The sequence below is a fragment of the Rhineura floridana genome, chromosome 6 (genome assembly GCF_030035675.1).
Source record: "Rhineura floridana isolate rRhiFlo1 chromosome 6, rRhiFlo1.hap2, whole genome shotgun sequence".
In the NCBI taxonomy this organism is placed as follows: domain Eukaryota; kingdom Metazoa; phylum Chordata; class Lepidosauria; order Squamata; family Rhineuridae; genus Rhineura; species Rhineura floridana.
Window position 1 is genome coordinate 79,441,253 of NC_084485.1, and position 22,255 is coordinate 79,463,507.

A 22,255-nucleotide genomic window follows, 5' to 3' on the forward strand; every position below is an offset into this window, starting at 1 on the left:
AGTCAATGAGGGGCACTGCTTTAGTACTCTTCGGACTCCATCGGTGAGCGGGTAGGAACACAAAGTTAGTGTTGTATATGAATTACCCCCAAAATTAAATGAACCGGTGAGATAGATTGGATCTCTCCCAAAATGGTATAGATAAAGTGCTCAAACTCTGTCAAAACCTTTTAACTAACTTTCTTGCATAAGGAGGGTCAAGAAAAACCAAATTAACAGAAAGTAGAGGCAACAAGTAACACCTGGTTGCTGTTTATATATAAATGCTTGATACACTCAGTGTCAGGCAGTACCAACTGCCGATTGTAAATGGCAAGCCAAATGGCTAGGCAGTCTTGTATCAGTTCATGGCTTTAGGCAAATGTTCTGAAGTAGTTGGATCTCACAAAGAAGAAAAAGCCACCCATTTTACTCCTTATCGAGAACGGTTCTTTATTTTCTGCCTCATCTTTTTGCCAGGCCTCTTCTGAAATGAATACAAACAAACACAAAGTTAGATACAATTTTACTACCTTAAATATACCCTCCATGGGAAAACTGGGGGAGCTGTGTGCCACAGTGGGCTCGTTTGCATGTCACAGTTTCTTATTTATCTGGTTCTTCTCCAGTAGGAGGAAGGAGGTTTCTTGTCATTTGTTTTTTCCAGGACCAGATAGGATGAAGCAAGTGAGCAGCATGCACAACCACACTGCTCATTCATGATAAACCATGTTTTATTTCTTACTGTGGCTTACTATGAGGTGCAAGCCAGCTCATTAAATGCTTCCCTAGCAGCCCAGTTGTAGCAAGATATTCCCAGATGGTTGTTGCTCATTAATATTTGTTGTATTTATATCCCATCTGTCTTCCATCATGGAACACAATGGGGCATAGATGAAGCTCCCGGTTGGTCTCCCATCCAGGCACAAATCAGACCTAGACCTGTTTAGCTTCTGCAAGGTGGCTGCATCATCTGCCTGCAGAGTACACAGACACATAATTTATGCACTTAATGGATTTATATACTGCCGTATAGGAAAACTTTAAAGGTGGCTAACAAAAAACACACATCCTCAATGCAATAAACAGCAGCCAGAGACAGATACTAGAACACAACCCTACTAAAAACCTAAAATTCCAGAACACAAGAACCACAGCCTCATTAAAATCCCTCAAAATTATGGGAAGGCAGTGATAACTTTTTATGATCAACAACTTCTGTTTATTAAAATTAAGTGTGTAAATATAACAGTTTTCTTATTACCAAATTTAGGGGGAATACAGTCATGCTACTTTGGACTACAACAACAGTCTATGCTTTCATTCCAGTTCACAGCAGATACTCACATTGGCACTTTTTCCCTCTTTCCTAGCACCTTTGTAGTGGGCCACACTAGCACGGAAGTTGGACACGTCATTGTGACTTTCTCGGGTGTTCCATTTTGACCCTTTCTTCTTGCCACCAAAGCCAAACCTCTGATCCTTGTAGCGTCGTTTGGCATTTGGTCTGAAAGAAAAACAATTCATCAGTCCTGGCTGGGTACTTGTCCACCTCTCCCCATCTGCAAAAGATTCCAGCTTCATTTAAGTAGCACCCACAGAGCAACACACTTTCCACTATTCCATACACCTAACAGTAAAGGTTACTCAATGCAGCATCACCAGCCACACAGAAACACCAGAAGCCGATTTGTTTCTTGTGTGCGCCCAAATGGCAAAAAAGTTCCAAGGCTGTAGGTCTCAAGACTAGGCAAGCCTTCTCTCTTGCTGTAATGATCAAGCTCCCTGAGTGTGCCTTTCCCAGATGTTCATAAGGTCTGAAAGAAGCTAACTCGGGATTCTGATTTTAAACAGGAAGCTCCTCTGTGCCATCTGGTTACCAAGAATTTTGAACATCCCCATCCTTGTGCTTTCAAGTTTATATAAGAACCAAAAACAATTTTTAAAAAATACAAAATAAAATTTAATCTCAGGGCTCAAACTGGAAAACCGTACGTAAATAAACCAGAGAACTGTGCAACAGAAAAGGGACAATGCCTCTTAATGAATTAACTTTTGATCTTGGAAGAACGTGCAAGCTGTTGAAGTATACTAAGAACTAACTCCAACACGTAACTAGACAAAACAAAATTCCTACGAAGGCCTTTTCATGGCAAAGCAAAAGAAATACAAGCCTTGCTAAAAATCCCTCCACTTCTCAAGTCTTACCCTTTCTTTGTATGCTGGCCTCCAGCTCCCTCCTTTTTCTTTCCCTGAGGAGCAGGCGCTTTTTCACCTTCCAAGAATTCCAGCTTGTCTGAGAGACCTGCATGAAAGACAGAACAGATGAACTGCATACCACACCAGAGGAGAAGCTCCAGGATAAGCAATGCATAAAGGCTTACCTTATCCCTCTGGGATGAATACTTTGTTAACAATATTGTGCAGCATTTAAAATCTCATGTACTAGATTAGAATTCCTATTTTACAGATGAAGGAAGGTACATTGTGTGATTTACGGGGTGGAAGCAGCCACATCATATTGTGCCAAATACACATTTATTTGAACACAAAGAAGGACACAGAAATTGCTGCTTTGGGAAAAAAGGAGAGGGGATGCAACCTACCCTTCCTGGCGTTATCCTAACAGAGCTTCTTTGGGAGGATCATGGTAGAAATTGAATAAAATGATACACAGTAACATTAATATGTAGCATACTTATTCAGAGAAGTTAATCACATCATGATCTTACGATAAAGAAGCCAGCCAAACGCTTTCAGAATGGAAAGAGACACATACAAATCAATGTCCATTTCAAGAGATCAACGGTGCAAAACAGGAAGGAAAGTTAGTAGAAAAACTTGATGGACAATGAAACAACCATAAACACAGGCAAAATGTGAATAAGATACCATTTCAAAGTCTGCATCCTATTGGGGCCTCCCTTATCAGCAAATAACTGTGTGGGTGTAGATCCCACTGCCCAGCTATAGACGATGAACCAAGAAAGAGAGACACTTGTTACCCAGTTAGGTCTATGGCTGCTCCGAGCTTGGAACCCAGGAACAAGATCAATACACTTTCTAATGGGACAATCCTTTACAATATACACAATCTTCTTATCCCAATTCTGCTATGCAGCAGTGGTCGGAAACACAAACAAGCTTTCTCACAAATCCAAGCTCTTGTATCACCTATTACATATGCCTTCTTCTGGAATTCTGTTTATTTTTTATATATATATATGAACATAATTGTGATTAACCAGAGGTTTTTATTATATTAACAAAACGTTTCAGCTTCCGCCTTCATCAGCTGCCAACATACAAATGCTGTTACCAAGGTGGCAGTTATAGAGCTTTGAGGATGGAATGCTCAGAGGGGCTTCCTTTGCAGAAGCTAAGTAGTGGTGTACACATATATACATACACACAAGCAATACAGGGAGAGCAGAGCTGTAAATCACACAGGGATTCTCTACAAGACCCCTGCTATGAAAGTGTACCCTCCAATTTGTGGAGGGCAGAGCTTAGCACACTCATCCCCTCTCTTTTGTTGCTTTTGCATGCAAGTAGAATGCCAGAAGAGGGTTGTACTTCCCAACTCCTCTGGTAAGGCTTGGGGGAGGGGGGGAGAAAGAGGCGGGGGGGAAGTGCCTTACCTTTCTGGTATTTCTTGATAGCATTCAGCATTGTGGATTTCTCTTTCTGCCTCTTCTGCAGCACCTCAGTTTGGACCTACAGACAAGAAACAAGGAGTGGGCTTTTCTTTCCGAAATGCTCCCCTTTTTGCGCACACATGTACTCAAGGCACACTAGCAGTCTTGTTCATGGACTCCCAATAGCTGGATACTTCTGCCAAAGGATTCCAATACTGAGACTGCCAGTCAAAACAATGGGTGTGTCCTTCCCCCTTCCCCCATTTCAAGGGGGCTAATATGTTTTCATCACCATTTTTCTCCTCACCTTTTTGCCGTATTTTCTCAGAGCACGGAGCTGTTTGGCTCTTTCGGACTTTTCCATTGCTTCTTGCTTGCTCTTCAACTTTTGCCGAATCTAATTGAGAAATAGAGAGCATGCGGTCAATATGTTTATTTTTTAAAATTCACATACTGCTTGATTGTTATAGAACCTCTAAGTGGTTTACAAGAAATGTAGTTTTATGCAGATAAAGGCAGGTTCCTTGAATTTGTGACTATGAAACGCTGCTCAAATGACCAGCTTTTTATGATTCAGAAATAAAAACTAGAGCTGCTGAGAGTGCACTGCATTTCAAAATAAGAAGTTTCTCAGTAGTCCTAAAGAGCTGAAGTCTTTAAAACTGTTACAGCAGGGTCACACAAGGCAGGACAAAAAGTCATGCTTAAAGTGAGCTCCCAGTTATTTTTCTGCAGGCAGGGCTTGCTGACAGCACCAATAGTGAGCCCCACTGGACTGAGCTGCACTAAGGACTTCCTCAATGGGAACTCACTAGTGCAATCAAGGGGGTCTGCTGTCAGCCAGTGAGCACCACTTTGTCCATTTGCAGGTGCAGTTTGCATCCAAACCATGTGTACTGTAGGGGAAATTTAGACTCATACATTTATTTCAGTTGTATGACACTGGAGCTTACCATTGGCCCCATTAAAAAAAAAACACACAGTAAGGAGCTAGCTTGAGAGTAGGCTGAAGCTAGAGATAAGAAAAAGGAATGAGGAACTGTGTATGTGAGTGGAGGCCTACATGTTTTGCATGAAACATACAAACATGGAAATGGACAGAAAACATCTAGGAACTTGCTGGAACATTTGAGTCATGAACAGTACCTGTGGAGGACATCTGGGTATATACTTGCAAGGCCAACAACAGTCACAACGAAGGGGAACAGTGGAGAGACAACCAACTGTGTGAGATGGATAGGATGATGTGCTTGGGGTGTGCAACCCTCTTGAACTTGGATCTCTTGTGGACTATTTGCTTGGATATGGGATCCAGGCTGGCAGGTCATTACCATTCTCTTGGAATGTAAGAAATGTCCCCTTTCCCTTCTTCCTTATATGCTTGCGACTTATTTTCCTATGCTATTATGAAGCTCGATCTCTGTGTGCATGTGTGTGGCACGAAGCTCTCTCTGTGTGTGTGTGTTATCAGTAAAGCTTCTGTTAAGTCTTTTTAACCAGGGTTTTATGCCCATTAGCTGTCCACCAGATGAACAACAGTTTCTTGGACTAGAGAATACACTAAGGAGGAATTGGTAGGAAATGCCCAATTCGTGTTCTTGTATTTAATTAAAATAATAAAAAATTAAATTCCTACACTGCAAATGGTCACGATTCCTCTGTGGAGGAAAAATGACAGTTTGCAGGCACAATTTGGAGTTCAAAGGGGCTCACTATAACTGCCAATTAGTGGTTACAGAGAGCTCCTTTGAACTGTGATGAGTGGATGACCCTGGCCATCTGTCATATTTTTCCTGCAGGGGGTGAGGGAATTATTTGATCTATTTGCTGGCCAGATCTAATTCCTTAACTCTGACATACAGACCTGTCAAAAGAGTCTAAATACATAATGCAAAAGTTCCAATGGATGAAAGGAAGACAGAATACTTAAGCAGTCCAGAGGTGGAACATATGTAAGCAACAGATACCACAAAAACTATTACAACCTCTGTGAGGAAGGTGAAAGAAACTCAGTGCATGGAAGACAAGAGCATCCAAACTAACAAAATACAAAATAGTAAAGTTAACTTCCAATAGCCAGAAGACACATTCCTCACCTATTTTATGGGGGGGGAAAACAAAATCCAGTGTTATGTCATTTTGCATACTAATTCCTGCTTCCATAATCCAATTATGATCCACCTCTGCAATAATAAAGTGGGGATTCTGATCATATTAGAGATTTATAAGGTTGTATTTTAAATTGTTGTAACTCCTCCGGTACCTCAGGGTGAAGGGTGGGTAATCAATTAAAATCATAATCGTCTACATTTTTTAATTCAGAAAAAGGGTATTATAGAGATATAATATTGTAGAGATACAGCATTTCCAGAACTTTTGAAGCAAGGGGGAAATGTTTTTTGGAGGGGAAACTTTTTTTTCTTACCTCTTACAGATCAAAAATCACTTTGTTACTATAGGAACATAAAATGTATTGTGTATAACTTGGTTTGCTATTAAATTATCATGTTTGGTATATTAAAGGTATAGTTTATTCCAATTATATCTACTAACTGAATTTACTTTTTAAAATTGTTATAAATGGAGCTACAAGCTGCTGAATTGTAAGGCACCTAGCATCTCTTGTTCTGCAAAATTAATGAGCAGGCAAAAAACAATAAAAACAGGAGAAAGTATCCACATTATAGTAAAAAAGAAAATATGCATTCTGAAAATTATGTCTCCTCCAGTCCTCCACAGTGTCAAGCAGACCTAAAAACTCATTTATGGAAAAGGAGGGAGGGTACCAAGACTCAATGAAATTTAAGCAGTCTCATTTTCTAAACTGTCACTGTCAGCTCCTGCGTCTTCATATTTATCATGGACTTTGAGAAATTGAAGATTTGCCCAGACTGAAACAAGCTTCTATACCCTCTTTACATGTCATCGCCCAAAGTCTTTATTTTTTTTTTGAAAAACAGCAACAAAGAAAGCTGGGGGGGATTAATTTCCCCTCCAGGCCTTCACATCTCCAATCCTGTGTATACAAGCCTTACATTGAGGAGAGCCAGTATTGTGACATGGTCACTCACATATCAGAAAGTGATGCAAAAGGATGGTTTCAATACAATGGAAGCTTAGGGATTCATCACTCAGGGCACAAGCAAATGGGGAGCATCTGAGGACTGTGAAGACACGGATCAACTAACAAGACTGCTCTCATTTCATACAACAGATTCTTGTTTACCTAAACTGATCTTACGTCACAGTAAAAGATGATTAATTGCCTCAATTATTGCTTGTGGTGAACTGCTAGTAGTGTCCAAAATCCCTTTTGTACCACAGTGCATTTATGTTATACCTAATACCAATCCTCATTACAATTATTTTTCAAGAGCTTGGAAAGTGCCAATAAGCAAGTTCTTTTATGGCCAGTTTTAACAACAATTAATGATCTGAAGTACTATAAACACTGAGAAGAACTTTGCAGCAGCTCCTATTTTTCTCCACATCCTCCTCCTATCTTCCTCTGAGGCATTAGGATCTGGTACCATCAAAATACCAATGTGCCACAAATTTGGATTTGACCAGCAGCTATTAATATATCCCTAATAGCAGCCAGATGAAACAAGAATTAGAGGGATTGTACATGTTACCTTCTGCATCTGCTGATCAGATTTTGCCATCTCTGCAAAATAGTCATCAGGCCGCCTAGTAGGGATTTTGAGCTGATGTAGCCGAGGTAAAGCTTCTAGAACAGATGCTTGGGCCTGATGATAACTGGGAAAACAGAAAGACAATGCATTAAAATGTATCGTTGGCAACTATATATTCCATGCTTTGGCAGTGCAGGTGAGTAGGCTGCAGTTCATAGTATTGGCCTCTGTGAATTTGTTGCTATCGTTTTCATTTTTCCTTGTCCAAGTCAGCCCCATCTCTCTACCTTGCAAAAAGCTCATTTGTGCACACAGGTACCAATACAAATGTATTGCATTCAGTATTTCCAACACTGCATGTGTAACCCTTGATTCCACTGCAAGACGTCTCTTTGCTGGAAAACCACAAGCCTATGGGTTTCACAGGATGCTCTCCCCATAACCACTGGGCAAGGGAGTTGGCCGATTTGTGAATGAAATGACAGTGCTCCTTTCCCAGTTTGACCTTTGCTCTCCCTGGAAAAAGAATGGCTGTATGGAGGCTGCTGCTGAATCTTGTGAGGGCTGCCATGGTTATAGAACCCTGTCTGATGAAATTCCTAGAGAGTGTGGCTAAAGGTGTCAGTTGCTGCCTTCTGTAACTACTGATCCATAGGTGACCTCTGACAGGAGACCTGCTGCAGGCTCTTCCTGCCAGCCTGTTTATGGATAGGACAAGGCAACATTATTACAGCACTACAGCAGTCACCAATGCATATTGACAATGTGATGTGCAACAGGTGGTGGGATTATTAGGGATACTGTGGAAGTGACCGTTCATTATGTTAGCAACAATGCACAACAAAACCTGACTTCACTGCTCTGAGTACATAGGATTGCAACTACATTATTATGCCAACATTTATTTTATTTCAGCAAAGAGGCTGCATGTACCCATGGGCTTAGGGCAAGCACCTGCAAACTTTTATGTAAAAGAGAAGGTCTCTCTTCCTAAAGAAATCACAATCTGGGTAAATAAGGAAAAGGGCTGTATCCAACTAAGACTTACTCAGAGTTAGACCTAAATGAAATTAATGGACCTCAGGTAGTTATGTTCATTAATTCCAATGGTCCTAACTTGGTGTAGGACTAGCATTGAATACAACCCAAAGGCTGCCACATATTTTGCTTTATTTATATAGTATGTATTTTCAGAGCTACTGCATTAAGCCATTAGGTTGCCAGTTATATAGTGGGCAATAAAAATGTTGAACTACTAACTCAGAAATATTTAATATGCACAAAATATTTTGTTCTGTTGTGCATATGGATAAACAAAGTATAATACATTAGGCTCACAAAAAGAACTTCTACTTCCTATATGCAAATTTACAAGCTCATCTCTCTCTTGAAATCATCCTCAGGATCTGCAGCATCTTTGTCAAGTGTTTGACTAGGAGTTGCGTTTGTTGCCAGATGAGAGGTAACATCAAGCCTTTCAATCCAGGCCAGGTGCCTCTGGAATTCAGACAAGCATTGCTTCAATCCATCCTAGAAAAGAACATACTAATTATGCATTAAGTGCAACACACAATTTTCTATATGGCAACTAACATGTCAACCAAAGCAACACTAGGAATATGGAAGATTCCTCCCCAAACACTCCCCAAAGCCTTGAACTAAATCCTGTACTGATACCCCCCCAACAGATGCCCTCCAGACATCATACATAATATCTGCTGCTTCCTACCTAAATAGATGCGAGTTTGAGCCTCAAGCTCCTCTCATGTTTTAGCCTTAACAGAACAGCAAAAATAGGAATCAAAACAGCATTTCCCCACCAAATTTAAAGGGGACTGAATAGCTTACTATATTCTAATATCTTACAGAACATGGTATCACTCTATATTGATACAGTGTAGTCAAATAAGCATCAACATTCTTTACTTGCCCCACCTCCAACATTTCTCAATGAGAGAAATATCAGTTACCATACTGATGGATGACACCCAATCTAAAAGGTGAGACCCACCTAGCATTGAGATATATAAGCCCAAGCCATTCCAAAAATGGAGGACTCAAGCTACCAGGTGTTGAGCTTCAAGTATCAGTTCAGTATATAAACTGAACTGCGTGGCTGATCTGTAAAAATTTTATTCTGACTAACTGGTATGCTCCTCCAAAAGAAGCTCAAACTGCCCACACAAACTAACCTCACAAGATCATGATCACACAGCACTCACCACATTGTTGAAAGTTTTTGGTCGTCCTTCTAACACAACATTTAGGCCTGGCTTTAATGAACCTTTAGAAAACGCCTCCTGGAGCTATGGTGAAGGAAAGTGATAAAATCAACAGCACCGCAGAAAACTGATATATACAAATATCAAACATATTAACTCACCCACCCACAACCTTTGTAATAGAAACCCTGAAAAAGGAATATGTAAGAAACGGAGCACACACAATCAAAACAGATGCAGTCTAAACTGAGATGCTCAAATTGCAGTTGAGTGGGCAAAGCAGCTCTCTACCTGAGCATGTTTGGTTTTATTTACTAAGCTGACACTGCACTGTGATGTGTTACTGTGAACTGGCATTGTAGCTAGGAGTGTAAGCTAGTAAGCCCCTGGTTGAAATCTCACTCCAGATAGACCCACTAGGAAAGTTGTTATTCTTTTAGCCTCCGTTCCTCACTTACAATACAAACAATAATACTTACGGGGCTGTTTCAAATATCACCGAAATAGGCATGTGAAGTATACTGAAGGCCTGAAACACCCCATATAAATATGAAATATCATTAGGCACTATTACTATACAAATACAGAGCACAGCACCTACTACAGAGCACAGCACCTACTACAGAGCACAGCACCTACTACACGGCAACCACAAGCAACTTAAGAAAACTGAATCCTGCAAATAGCCATTACAACATCCTTGCCCAGAAGAACTTTAGCAGTAGGCTTCCAGAGAAAAAAATGAACTGAACACTACCAGCCATTACAAACACTAATAAGGAACTTAACCATAACGTACTATACTACTAGAACCTTGGCTCATGTTCCAGCAGGGAAAATTCGACCTGCCCACAGTTCTGGGCAAGATAAGCACAGCACCAAACTTACCTCTCGGTCAGTAACAACAACAGACACTTCAGAATCTGAAGTCCACGAGTCTTCCTCCATCTCTACTTGGGGCATCGCACACCGTGTTTTGGGATACCTGGACGCCACCGACCTACACGAGGAACAAAAAAAACAAGACAAAATAGAAAGCGTGCTCCACCTTCAAGAGCGTGGCAAGAAATGGGGCTATGAGTTATTGATTGTCCCATCCCGGGCATGGCTCAGTAGTGTTTTCCCATCGTTACTTCTAAATTCCGAGATTTTTTCTCATCTTTGGAACTTCTACCGGTCGTCCAAAAATATTCCTAACTTTGCATTAAATCGATCCCGGGACTTCTTTCTTCCCTCGAAACCGCCTCGTTTTGTATAACCTGCGCATGACTTACTTGGAAGCAATCCCCCCTGTATTCAATAACACTTACTCCCAGATAAATATACATACAACTTCAGAGTTGGTGTCACCACGACCTTTCTTCTCGAAAACGAATGGAGCCAACCGCAATCTCATAAACCACGTGGAACAGTACAGCACTACTTCCGGTTTCCGGGTTTTCCGATTCCGGTGAGACATGTTTGTCCTCTCTTTTTATTCCATACCATCCGGACGCCGTCTCCATAGCAACCAGCTCCGCCGCCCTTTTTGCTCTGATCTTTCTGTCTTAAAGGACAATTTCTCGAGAAAGGCAGATCTCGGGAGCCTCGAAGGGAATAGTTAGGGAAGAACAAGACCAGGGACCAGCAAATAGAAAGATACCTTCTGCAAAACGACTTGGCAGGGCCGGGGCTTTAGAGCTCCATTCCAGGGAGCCTGCTGAGGAAGGAGCACATACCGGGATTGGGAGCAGGGGGACATTGGGTGCAGGAAACTCTCTGACATTTGTCTCTCGTTTTCCAGCCCAGTTTGCTGATTCTCAGGCGACATGTCGGTAATTGTGGCACAAGCGCTCCACATCTTTGGGTTCCAGTCTCGGGTAGCAAATAATATTTGTTTCTTTGATGAACAGATAATAGTATACCCGGCGGGGAATAGCTGTGTGAAATATCACATAGAGCAGAAATGGCAGAAGTTCATCCCAGGTAAATCAGCTTCCTCCTCCCTCTCCCATGTCCCCTCATTCCCAAGGCTGCAGTTTAGGAAAGGAAGGGGGAAAGTCGGTGCAGACACCCCTCACTCCATATCAAACTTATTCATTCATTCATTCATTGGCGATCACTCGTGGCCGAGTAAGATTGTCTTCCGAGATAAGGTCTTTAACAGTAAGTGACTGTGGAGGCCAATTCTGGATCCACACAGCCTGCCACCGTGAGGACATAGGTACATAGGCAAGGTCTCTTCTGCACGCTCATGATTGGCTACTGTCTCTTCAGATTTTGTACATGATATATGTACAAAATGCTACTAATAAAGTAGTCACTTGGATTTGATTTTTAAAATAGTTGAGGTGTTACCGATTCAGGCTCACAGCCCACATAACATATTGGAAAGTATGGTTGGAGCTGGTAGGAAACGGGAGGTTAACACCGCTTAATGTTTTCTAAATATAAATTATACTGTTTGTTTTCAGATGCTTTCACAATGATACTGTTTGTAGAGATTTTGGTAGCAAAGTGGTTCTTTGTCTCTTACTATCTTCTGTCTAGAAGTAGGCAAAATATAAACAATTTAAACTTCCAATTTCACTTCTTGCTTATGCTCTTCACATTAGGCATATGTTTTAGAGAGGCTTACATTCAGGTGTTTTTTAACAATTCAGCCGACTATCCTTGGCAACATTTTATGTAAACCACTTAATTTTTTTTATTATATTAAGCAGTATAAAAATGTTCTAAATAAATACAATCGGATGTTGAGGCATAATGGTAAACTATGGTTTAGCATTGTGTGAATGAACCTGAGTGAGCCTTGGTCTTTCATGCTACCCTCTCCTCCTGGATGACTGGAAGGAAGAAATTGGAAAGTTTAGCTTCTGTTATCAGTTAACTGCCATTTACCATTATATTCAAACCCTAAACTGTGGTTAATCTTAACTATGGCTTATTGTTTGAAGTTTAGCTTGCTTTACTAAATCATAGTTTGTCCAGATTTGGACATAATGCTAAACTATGGTTAGTTAAAAATGGAAACAAAAGGTTCCTATTTTCTTTAGCATGCTAAAGAAGGAGGAGAAAAGAATGGAGTGCATAAGCCTCAGACTTATCCAGGGTCATTCATGTCTGAACAAGAGCAGTGATATACATCACTGTGGCTAAAACATGATCCACTGCCTAGCAAGTAGATAAAGAATTCATACCTCTCGTCCTATCAATCATTAATGGCTGAGCATGCTCTTTGCCAGTGATGCACTTCACATGTTAAGCTGAACCATGGCTTAGCATGAAAGCACAAGTGTGCAGATCCCTGGAGAGGAGATAATGGCTACTTTGCTCCATTTCTGGTTCTGCTACTGCTGTGCTGCTCTGAGCCAAGCCATGGTTTGGCTTAGTATACTGTCTAAACCCGTGTTCATGGTTTGTCTCACCACAGACAAACCACAACCTGTAACCAAGATTTTTTCTTGTACAACTCATGGTTTGTCTGGCTTAGCTCACAGCAACACAGCAGCAGGGCTAGAGAAGGAGGAAAGTAGCTACAATATGCTCTCCAGGAACTTTGACACTCTCATGTTCATGTTATGCTATCGTTTGGGATTTCAGTTTTCTGAATGATCATCTCTAAGTTTTTTAATTTGTTTTAAATGGTGATTTCCTGAAGTCTTTGAAAATGAGGTGACAACCTTGGGATTGGAATTCCTCTTACATTTTGGATTCAGCTCCTGAAAAAGTGTTGTATTAAACTCACATAAGCTTTTTTTCTGTGCTTTATAGGCTCAGAAAAGAGCCAAGGGATGCTAGCACTGGCAATTAGTCCAAATCGACGCTATCTGGCCATTTCAGAGATACTGCAGGATAAACCTACTATCACAATTTATGAACTGTCATCTGTCCCATGCAAGAAGCGGAAAGTCCTGAACACCTTTGATTTCTCTGTCCAGGAATTTATCAGTCTAGGTTTTTCCCCTGACTCCAAATATCTAGTGGCACAGACAGGACCTCCTGAATCAAACCTTGCCTACTGGATGTGGGAAAAGCAAAGAACAATGGCAATTGTCAAGGTTGATGTTCAGAACAATCCGCTCTATCAGGTAAGGTGGAAGGAATACTGCTCTCTGGTGGCAGGATCCTTTCCTTGAGTGCATTTGTATAATAGGTACATAATGTAGTTATTACTGCCTCGAGTGAAAAGGTTGTATCCTCACTGATGGAGACCTCACTGAACTGAGAGAAGTTGCCACACGGAGATGCTCTTAGTATGAAATCCTGGGTCTGCTATTCACATTGTATAATGTCCTTATATACACATGAGACACAAAATTTGCATGATTGCATGAATGGGTATAAAGGTATTACAGATCAGCAGTTGTGAGAATTTCACCATTGTCCTTTTACTGTGCTAGTGTCTGTGAACTGTAATGCACATATTGTAGCCCTCTGACCTTAAAGTCCTTGCTTATTTATTCCATTTGTATCCCACCTGACCTCCAAGGAGCTTAAGGTGGTATACATGGTTCTCCCTCTCCATTTCCATTTCCTCACAACAACCCTGTGAGGTAGGTTAGGCTGAGATACTGTGACTGGCCCAAGGTCATCCAGCAAGCTTCATGACTGGGAGGGGAGATATGAACCGTGGTCTCCCAAGTCCTAGTCCAACACTAGTCTAACCACTATACCACACTGTCTCACAAACTGTGTGTCCTAAACTTGGCCCATAACTAGAGCGAGGCGTCATATTTAAGCTGCTAAGGTAAAACTGTGCAGTTACAAAGAAAAACAGAACAAATTTCCCACTCGAGCCCTACAATTTCAATATACAATGCTGCGCAATATATCTTTGTTTTATACTTGAAATGGTTATTATTAGTTTATCCTTGTATGTATGTATGTATGTATGATAAAATTCCTTGTGGGACACTGCAACATTCATCCAAGTGTAACACTATGTTTGCATAATTTACACAACTAATGTGTGTCCTATTTATTATTATTTTGTGCATATAATCAACTCAGCTTTCTTACACACTTGCCATTTCCTCTGGAATTTGTATCAATTGTTTACTCAATTATTGTGGATAATCCATATACTGCCAAATCATTGCAATCTAGTATTTCTCCTATTATTCTCTTTGTTTTAAATACCTGGTGTGATGTCCAGCTAATCATACTCAGAGTAGACCCACTAAAATCAATGGGTCTCCTCTAACGAACATTTGCTCTCACTCCAGTTTGTGAAGATTATTCTCACTTTTATGGAATTAAAGCGCTTGTCTTCCACCTTAGCTATGGATTCACTTCCACTTCTGCCATTCCATGTCCCTTCTCTCATTGTGTTTATAACCACTTTAGGGTTTTTTACCCCTCATTTTTAACAATTAAAAATATTTTGTAAAATAAAGGCACCCTTTTCTTTCTCTCTGAGCCTATTCATATCTTGCAAGAGATAGGGAGGCTGGACAAAGACTGACATGTTCCTTCCACATTACATTTACAGACCCCCTCTCTCTTCCAGCAAGGAAGTAAAGGGGGGAATAAAAGTGGTTGTAATTGTAACGAGGGAAGGGATATGACAAACTTTGTTCAGCCTCATTTTTTAAAAAAATAGTGGGTGAAACAGGTGCATTAATAAAAAAAATTAAACAACAAATTAACTGGCAAGTGGTCTCTTCCCTCATTACCGTTTCCCATATGGATCCAGAGCTCAGATTCCAACTGATTAAGGAACAGCAGTGCTAAAGGCATCTAGTATAGAAAGTTCAGCCTAAGACAACAGAGATGTCCATAGTTCCACTTTAGTGCTAGAACATTGTTGTAATTCCCCCACCTACAATTTAGTCATAGCGTGATTGCTTTCTTTGCACAAATAATAACATGATGTCTTGAACACAAACACCTTCAAAAGGGTGATGAAATACAAACATAACAAGCCAACTTGAGCAGATGAGTCAGCTGTTATATCCCTATGTATTAGGAATATATTGGCTTGTTTACAACAAATGAGACAACAATTTGATGAAGGGACTCTTCCATGTCATTTACAGCTTACCCCATAGTTAAGCATACATATAGTATTCATATGGCAATCCTGACTACCGAAGACAGCAAACATGCATTTTGTAAGTACCAAAGTTTCTGAACAGTTCTGATTGGCAAGGTGGCTAGAGATCTAGTGTAAGAATGTTCCACTAAATGAAGGGATAGTAAGCCAGTTATTAAAGGATACAAAAGAAATGTGAAGGGACCAGGCATTTCCTGTTTATCATAGGTTGCTCAATTACTGCTTATTTAAGAACATAAGAACATAAGAAGAGCCTGCTGGATCAGGCCAGTGGCCCATCTAGTCCAGCATCCTGTTCTCACAGTGACCAACCAGGTGCCTGGGGGAAGCCTGCAAGCAGGACCCGAGTGCAAGAACACTCTCCCCTCCTGAGGCTTCCGGCAACTGGTTTTCAGAAGCATGCTGCCTCTGACTAGGGTGGCACAGCCCAGCCATCACGGCTAGTAGCCATTGATAGCCCTGTCCTCCATGAATGTGTCTAATCTTCTTTTAAAGCTGTCCAAGCTGGTGGCCATTACTGCATCTTGTGGGAGCAAATTCCATAGTTTAACTATGCACTGAGTAAAGAAGTACTTCCTTTTGTCTGTCCTGAATCTTCCAACATTCAGCTTCTTTGAATGTCCACGAGTTCTAGTATTATGAGAGAGGGAGAAGAACTTTTCTCTATCCACTTTCTCAATGCCATGCATAATTTTATACACTTCTATCATGTCTCCTCTGACCCGCCTTTTCTCTAAACTAAAAAGCCCCAAATGCTGCAACCTTTCCTCGTAAGGGAGTCGCTCCATCCCCTTGATCATTCTGGTTGCCCTCTTCTGAACCTTTTCCAACTCTATAATATCCTTTTTGAGATGAGGCGACCAGAACTGTACACAGTATTCCAAATGCGGCCGCACCATAGATTTATACAATGGCATTATGATATCGGCTGTTTTATTTTCAATACCTTTCCTAATTATCGCTAGCATGGAATTTGCCTTTTTCACAGCTGCTGCACACTGGGTCGACATTTTCATTGTGCTGTCCACTACAACCCCGAGGTCTCTCTCCTGGTCGGTCACCGCCAGTTCAGACCCCATGAGCGTATATGTGAAATTAAGATTTTTTGCTCCAATATGCATAATTTTACACTTGTTTATATTGAATTGCATTTGCCATTTTTCTGCCCATTCACTCAGTTTGGAGAGGTCTTTTTGGAGCTCTTTGCAATCCCTTTTTGTTTTTACAACCCTGAACAATTTAGTGTCATCAGCAAACTTGGCCACTTCACTGCTCACTCCTAATTCTAGGTCATTAATGCAAGTTGAAAAGTACAGGTCCCAATACCGATCCTTGAGGGACTCCACTTTCTACAGCCCTCCATTGGGAGAATTGTCCGTTTATTCCTACTCTCTGCTTTCTGCTTCTTAACCAATTTCTTATCCACAAGAGAACCTCTCCTCTTATTCCATGACTGCTAAGCTTCCTCAGAAGCCTTTGGTGAGGTAGCTTGTCAAACGCTTTTTGAAAGTCTAAGTACACTATGTCCACTGGATCACCTCTATCTATATGCTTGTTGACACTCTCAAAGAATTCTAATAGGTTACTGAGACAGGACTTTCCCTTGCAGAAGCCATGCTGGCTCTGCTTCAGCAAGGCTTGTTCTTCTATGTGCTTAGTTAATCTAGCTTTAATAATACTTTCTACCAGTTTTCCAGGGACAGAAGTTAAGCTAACTGGCCTGTAATTTCCGGGATCCCCTCTGGATCCCTTTTTGAAGATTGGCGTTACATTTGCCACTTTCCAGTCCTCAGGCACGGAGGAGGACCCAAGGGACAAGTTACATATTTTAGTTAGCAGATCAGCAATTTCACCTTTGAGTTCTTTGAGAACTCTCGGGTGGATGCCATCCGGGCCCGGTGATTTGTCAGTTTTTATATTATCCATTAAGCTTAGAACTTCCTCTCTCGTTACCACTATTTGTCTCAGTTCCTCAGAATCCCTTCCTGCAAATGTTAGTTCAGGTTCAGGGATCTGCCCTATATCTTCCACTGTGAAGACAGATGCAAAGAATTCATTTAGCTTCTCTGCAATCTCCTTATCGTTCTTTAGTACACCTTTGACTCCCTTATCATCCAAGGGTCCAATTGTCTCCCTAGATGGTCTCCTGCTTTGAATGTATTTATAGAATTTTTTGTTGTTGGTTTTTATGTTCTTAGCAATGTGCTCCTCAAATTCTTTTTTAGCATCCCTTATTGTCTTCTTGCATTTCTTTTGCCAGAGTTTGTGTTCTTTTTTATTTTCTTCATTTGGACAAGACTTCCATTTTCTGAAGGAAGACTTTTTGCCTCTAAGAGCTTCCTTGACTTTGCTCGTTAACCATGCTGGCATCTTCTTGGCCCTGGCGGTACCTTTTCTGATCTGCGGTATGCACTCCAGTTGAGCTTCTAATATAGTGTTTTTAAACAACTTCCAAGCATTTTCGAGTGATGTGACCCTCTGGACTTTGTTTTTCAGCTTTCTCTTTACCAATCCCCTCATTTTTGTGAAGTTTCCTCTTTTGAAGTCAAATGTGACTGTGTTGGATTTTCTTGGCAATTGGCCAGTTACATGTATGTTTAATTTAATAGCACTGTGGTCACTGCTCCCAATCGGTTCAACAACACTTACATCTCGCATCAGGTCCCGGTCCCCACTGAGGATTAAGTCCAGGGTTGCCATCCCTCTGGTCGGTTCCATGACCAACTGGTCTAGGGAATAGTCATTTAGAATATCTAGAAACTTTGCTTCTTTGTCATGACTGGAACACATATGCAGCCAGTCTATGTCCGGGTAGTTGAAGTCACCCATTACTACCACATTTCCTAGTTTGGATGCTTCCTCAATTTCATATCTCATCTCCAGGTCTCCCTGAGCATTTTGATCAGGGGGACGATAGATCGTTCCCAGTATTAAGTCCCTCCTGGGGCATGGTATCACCACCCACAACGATTCTGTGGAGGAGTCTGCCTCTTTTGGGGTTTCGAGCTTGCTGGATTCAATGCCTTCTTTCACGTATAGAGCGACTCCGCCACCAATACGTCCTTCCCTGTCCTTCCGATATAGTTTATATCCAGGGATAACCGTATCCCACTGGTTTTCTCCATTCCACCAGGTCTCCGTTATGCTCACTATATCAATGCTCTCCTCTAAGACCAAGCACTCCAGTTCTCCCATCTTGGTTCGCAGGCTCCTAGCATTAGCGTAAGCAGTGTCTCTCTTCAAGTGTCTTTGGCACTTGTGGTTAGGCCTGTGGTAATTTTGCTCTTCTGAATTTATATCCTGTGCCCCTGCTCTCACAATGCCTACTTCTAGGCCTACCCCTTTTAAAATTTCATCATTTCTTTGGTTTTTATCCCAGGGGGGAGGTTTATTCCGAACCGGACCTTTCTCAGCTCCTGTCAGGTTTCCCCCCTCAGTCAGTTTAAAAGCTGCTCTGCCACCTTTTTAATTTTAAGTGCCAGCAGTCTGGTTCCATTCTGGTTCAAGTGGAGCCCGTCCCTTTTGTACAGGCCCGGCTTGTCCCAAAAAGTTCCCCAGTGCCTAACAAATCCAAACCCTTCCACCCGACACCATCGTCTCATCCACGCATTGAGACTGCGAAGCTAGGCCTGTCTGGCTGGTCCTGCGCGTGGAACCGGTAGCATTTCAGAGAAAGCCACCTTGGAGGTCCTGGCTTTCAGCATCCTACCTAGCAACCTAAATTTTGCTTCCAGGACCTCATGGCTGCATTTCCCCATGTTGTTGGTGCCAACGTGCACCACGACCACTGACTCCTTCCCAGCACTGTCTACCAAACTATCTAAACGACGGGTGATATCCGCAACCTTCGCACCAGGCAGGCAAAACACCTTGCGGTCTACACGCCCATCACACACCCCACTGTCTATGTTCCTAATGATCGAATCACCCACTACAAGGATCCCTCCAGCCCCTGGAGATATATCCTCGGCACGAGAGGATAGCTGTTCATCCCCCAAGGAATGGGTCCCTTCTAAGGGATCGTTTCCCTCTTCCTCAGCTGGATGCTCTCCTTCCCCGAGACCATCGTTCTCCATGATAGCAGGAGAGCTATCATCGTTGGAGTGGGACACAGCTATAACGTCCCTGAAGGCCTCCTCCACACACCTCTCTGCCTCTCTCAGCTTTTCCAAGTCCGCCACCTTGGCCTCAAGGAAATGAAGTCGTTCCCGGAGAGCCAGGAGCTCATTGCACCGAGAGCACACCCACGACTTCTGTCCAACAGGCAGATAGTCGTACATGCTGCAGGCGGTGCAAAACACTGGAAAGACCCCACACCGTGGGGGTCTTTAACACACCGTATTTAACACACCGTGAAAATGTATGTTCATCTGTAGCATGCTGGGTGTAGCTCTGTATTAACCAAGGAAATGGAAAATGCCACATTGCTCCTCACTATCTGAGCCCATCTCTCTATCCCCTGTGCTAGGAGGAACCATAGCTCAGTGGCAATGCACACTGTTTGCACACAGAAGGTCCTAGATTCAATCCTCAGCATCTCCAAAAGAGAATTTCAGGTTGCATGGTTGGAAAGACCCTTGCCTGAAAACGTAGAGAATTGTTGCCTGTCAGACAGGATAGATGGCATTAGGCTTGATGGACCAATTGCCTGTCCCAGTATAAAGCAACTTCGTATGTGTTCCCTTCCCCACACATATTCCCTTCCTTACATAAATATCTAGAATGCAGTCTGTTAGAGAATGTACATCCAAAATACAGATACATGTGAAACATCAATAATAAGGTTACACTTACATGTATGAGGCACTGAACATTTTCTGATTCTGAATAATTGATTTCCCTCAGGTGCATTAGTGATACTTTTATTCCTTTTTGTTTGGTTTAACTATAAACCCCAAAAAGTAGGTGAAGCATCCTAGGGGTTAGTTGAATATATTGTATGTATTGTCCTGTGTGATATAGTGCTCCCAGAGAAATATTTTTGTCTGTCTTTTTCTCTAATTTTAGGGGTGGTCAACTGAATAGATTTTCATTCTGATGTCTGAAGTGGTATCATTTACCCTGGCTGTAGAAAAAATCCAAACTAAATATCTGAAATTGATTGCAGCACCATATCATGGAGGCCCATTTTTCTGAAGTGTTGTGTTTAAATATTCATGATTTTTTGTTCTTGTTTGTTCCCCCTAGCTAAATTTTATATTGTAACATTGTGGTGACATTTGATCTTAAACAATGAAATCAGTTGACAATTGTACTTAACACTCATCAAATAATCACTTATTTTGTGATATTTCCCTTTCCAGGTGAGCTTCAATCCACAGGATAACACCCAAGTCTGTGTTACAGGAAATGGCATTTTCAAACTATTTAGATATACAGAAGGAACCTTAAAACAGACCAACTTCTTACGGGGGGAACCTCAAAACTACCTGTCCCATGCTTGGCTCTCTGAAGAGAAGGTTATTGTGGGAACTGACACAGGCAAGCTCTACTTATTTGAGTCTGGTGATCTACGCTGGGAGACAAGTATTGAGCGCAAAGAGATAATCTGTGAAATAGTGAAGGAGGAACTACAACAGGAATCAGAAAGGTGAGACTGTCTTCAGCCACTGACTTTGGAGTAGTCAGTGTGGTCCAACAGACAGTGTATTGGACCACAATCTACAAATTGTATCTTGGTCATGACTGCATTGCTGACCATGAGCAAGTTACTACCTCTGAGGTTGTGATTTTATACACTAGGGATGAGGAACCTCCATTTTGTGGGCCAGATGCTGTTTGCAGGGACTTCCCATCTTCCTGTTGGCTTCCACCCAGGCCCCTCCTCCCCACACACACCCCTCTCCTCAGCCTCTCTCCCTTCTGCTGAGTTTTAGTCTCAAATCAGCTAAGGAGCACCTGGAAGGAGGTTTAAATCTTTCCTAGCAGTGATCTCTCTCCATTCCTGCACTGATCAGCTGATTGGACATTACAGGTCAGAAGTGAGGAACAAGGTGTTCTGTGTTATTTGTACTGTATAAGAGTATGCATGGGTGTGTGTGTGGCATGGGTTGTATGTATATATTCCTTCCTTCCTCTTTCAACAAGCCTGTTGAGACCTTATCCCAGTCTGTGTTGGAATTAATATGTTTTTAAACCTTTTTAAAGATTGTTGTGTAAATTTGTATAAATGTTAGCAGATTGTCAACAGTCTGAGATGCTGTGTGCCAGTGTGTGCATTTACCTACGAAAGCAGGCTTTTACCGTGCATTGAGATCACTGAGACTTAAGACTTAGTAAAATAAGAAAAGCTACTTTATTTATAGAAATACATAGTAGATAGAAAGGCATACCTAGTTCTAACTAATTAACTAAGTTGGAGACGCAGCGCCCAGGTTTGGGAGTTGCCGTCATGGCTCAGGAGGGAGAGAGCAGAGACAAAGATGTCTCCTCTCTCTCAGACAGTCGAAGAAGAGAAGAGGAAAGAAAGGGCAGAAGGAGGGGCAGATCACAGGTAAAGGTAGTCAAGCCTAACCATCTGGAGGACCCTAACTTTATCTCCCTTCTGGAACATAAACAAAAGAACAAAACAGGAGTTGCTCTTGCCCCACTTCCAACAAAGACGTCTTGAAAGCTTTTTTAAAAAATGTTTTAAAATATGTTTTGTTTTAATGTATTTTAAAGTGTGTTTTTATGATATTTTAAAGTGTTTTTAGTGATTTTGTTTGCCACCCTGGGCTCCTGCTGGGAGGAAGGACGGGATAT

General features: G+C 41.6%; 2 protein-coding genes across 5 annotated transcripts in view; one reads left to right on the forward strand and one right to left on the reverse strand.

Annotated features, from left to right (window-relative positions):
- Positions 1-236: 236 nt before the first annotated feature.
- On the reverse strand, positions 237-10,948 carry EBNA1BP2 (EBNA1 binding protein 2). Of its 2 annotated transcripts, none has more exons than XM_061632636.1 (10): positions 10,785-10,948; positions 10,363-10,474; positions 9,475-9,558; positions 8,625-8,782; positions 7,253-7,376; positions 3,925-4,014; positions 3,621-3,696; positions 2,188-2,284; positions 1,327-1,486; positions 237-466 (listed from the first exon to the last, which is right to left on the reverse strand). In XM_061632636.1, the coding sequence occupies exons 1-10, from the start codon at positions 10,931-10,933 to the stop codon at positions 416-418; spliced, it is 1,101 nt and encodes a 366-aa protein (XP_061488620.1). In that variant the 5' UTR covers positions 10,934-10,948; the 3' UTR covers positions 237-415. The 2 variants fall into 2 exon arrangements, with proteins under 2 accessions (XP_061488620.1, XP_061488621.1); XM_061632637.1 differs by having other exon boundaries at positions 10,805-10,894.
- Positions 10,949-10,989: 41 nt separating this feature from the next.
- The window catches only part of CFAP57 (cilia and flagella associated protein 57), a 56,175-nt gene continuing 44,909 nt past the window's right edge, over positions 10,990-22,255 (forward strand). For all 3 annotated transcript variants that reach the window (XM_061632623.1, XM_061632621.1, XM_061632624.1), the window contains exons 1-3: positions 10,990-11,439; positions 13,228-13,544; positions 20,815-21,101. In XM_061632623.1, the coding sequence (XP_061488607.1) occupies positions 11,283-11,439; positions 13,228-13,544; positions 20,815-21,101 (761 nt within the window). In that variant the 5' untranslated portion in view covers positions 10,990-11,282. The remainder of the gene's footprint in view (positions 11,440-13,227; positions 13,545-20,814; positions 21,102-22,255) is intronic.

Bases quoted from the DNA above. Each gene is read 5' to 3' on its own strand.
- EBNA1BP2 (XM_061632636.1), bottom strand. From the start codon at position 10,933: ATGTCTCACCGGAATCGGAAAACCCGGAAACCGGAAGTAGTGCTGTAC. The intron at 3,697-3,924 runs GTGAGGAGAAAA...TCTTGTCTGTAG, and splicing joins TGAGAAAATACGGCAAAAAG to GTCCAAACTGAGGTGCTGCA. The intron at 1,487-2,187 runs GTAAGACTTGAG...TTTTTCTTTCAG, and splicing joins GGCCAGCATACAAAGAAAGG to ACCAAATGCCAAACGACGCT.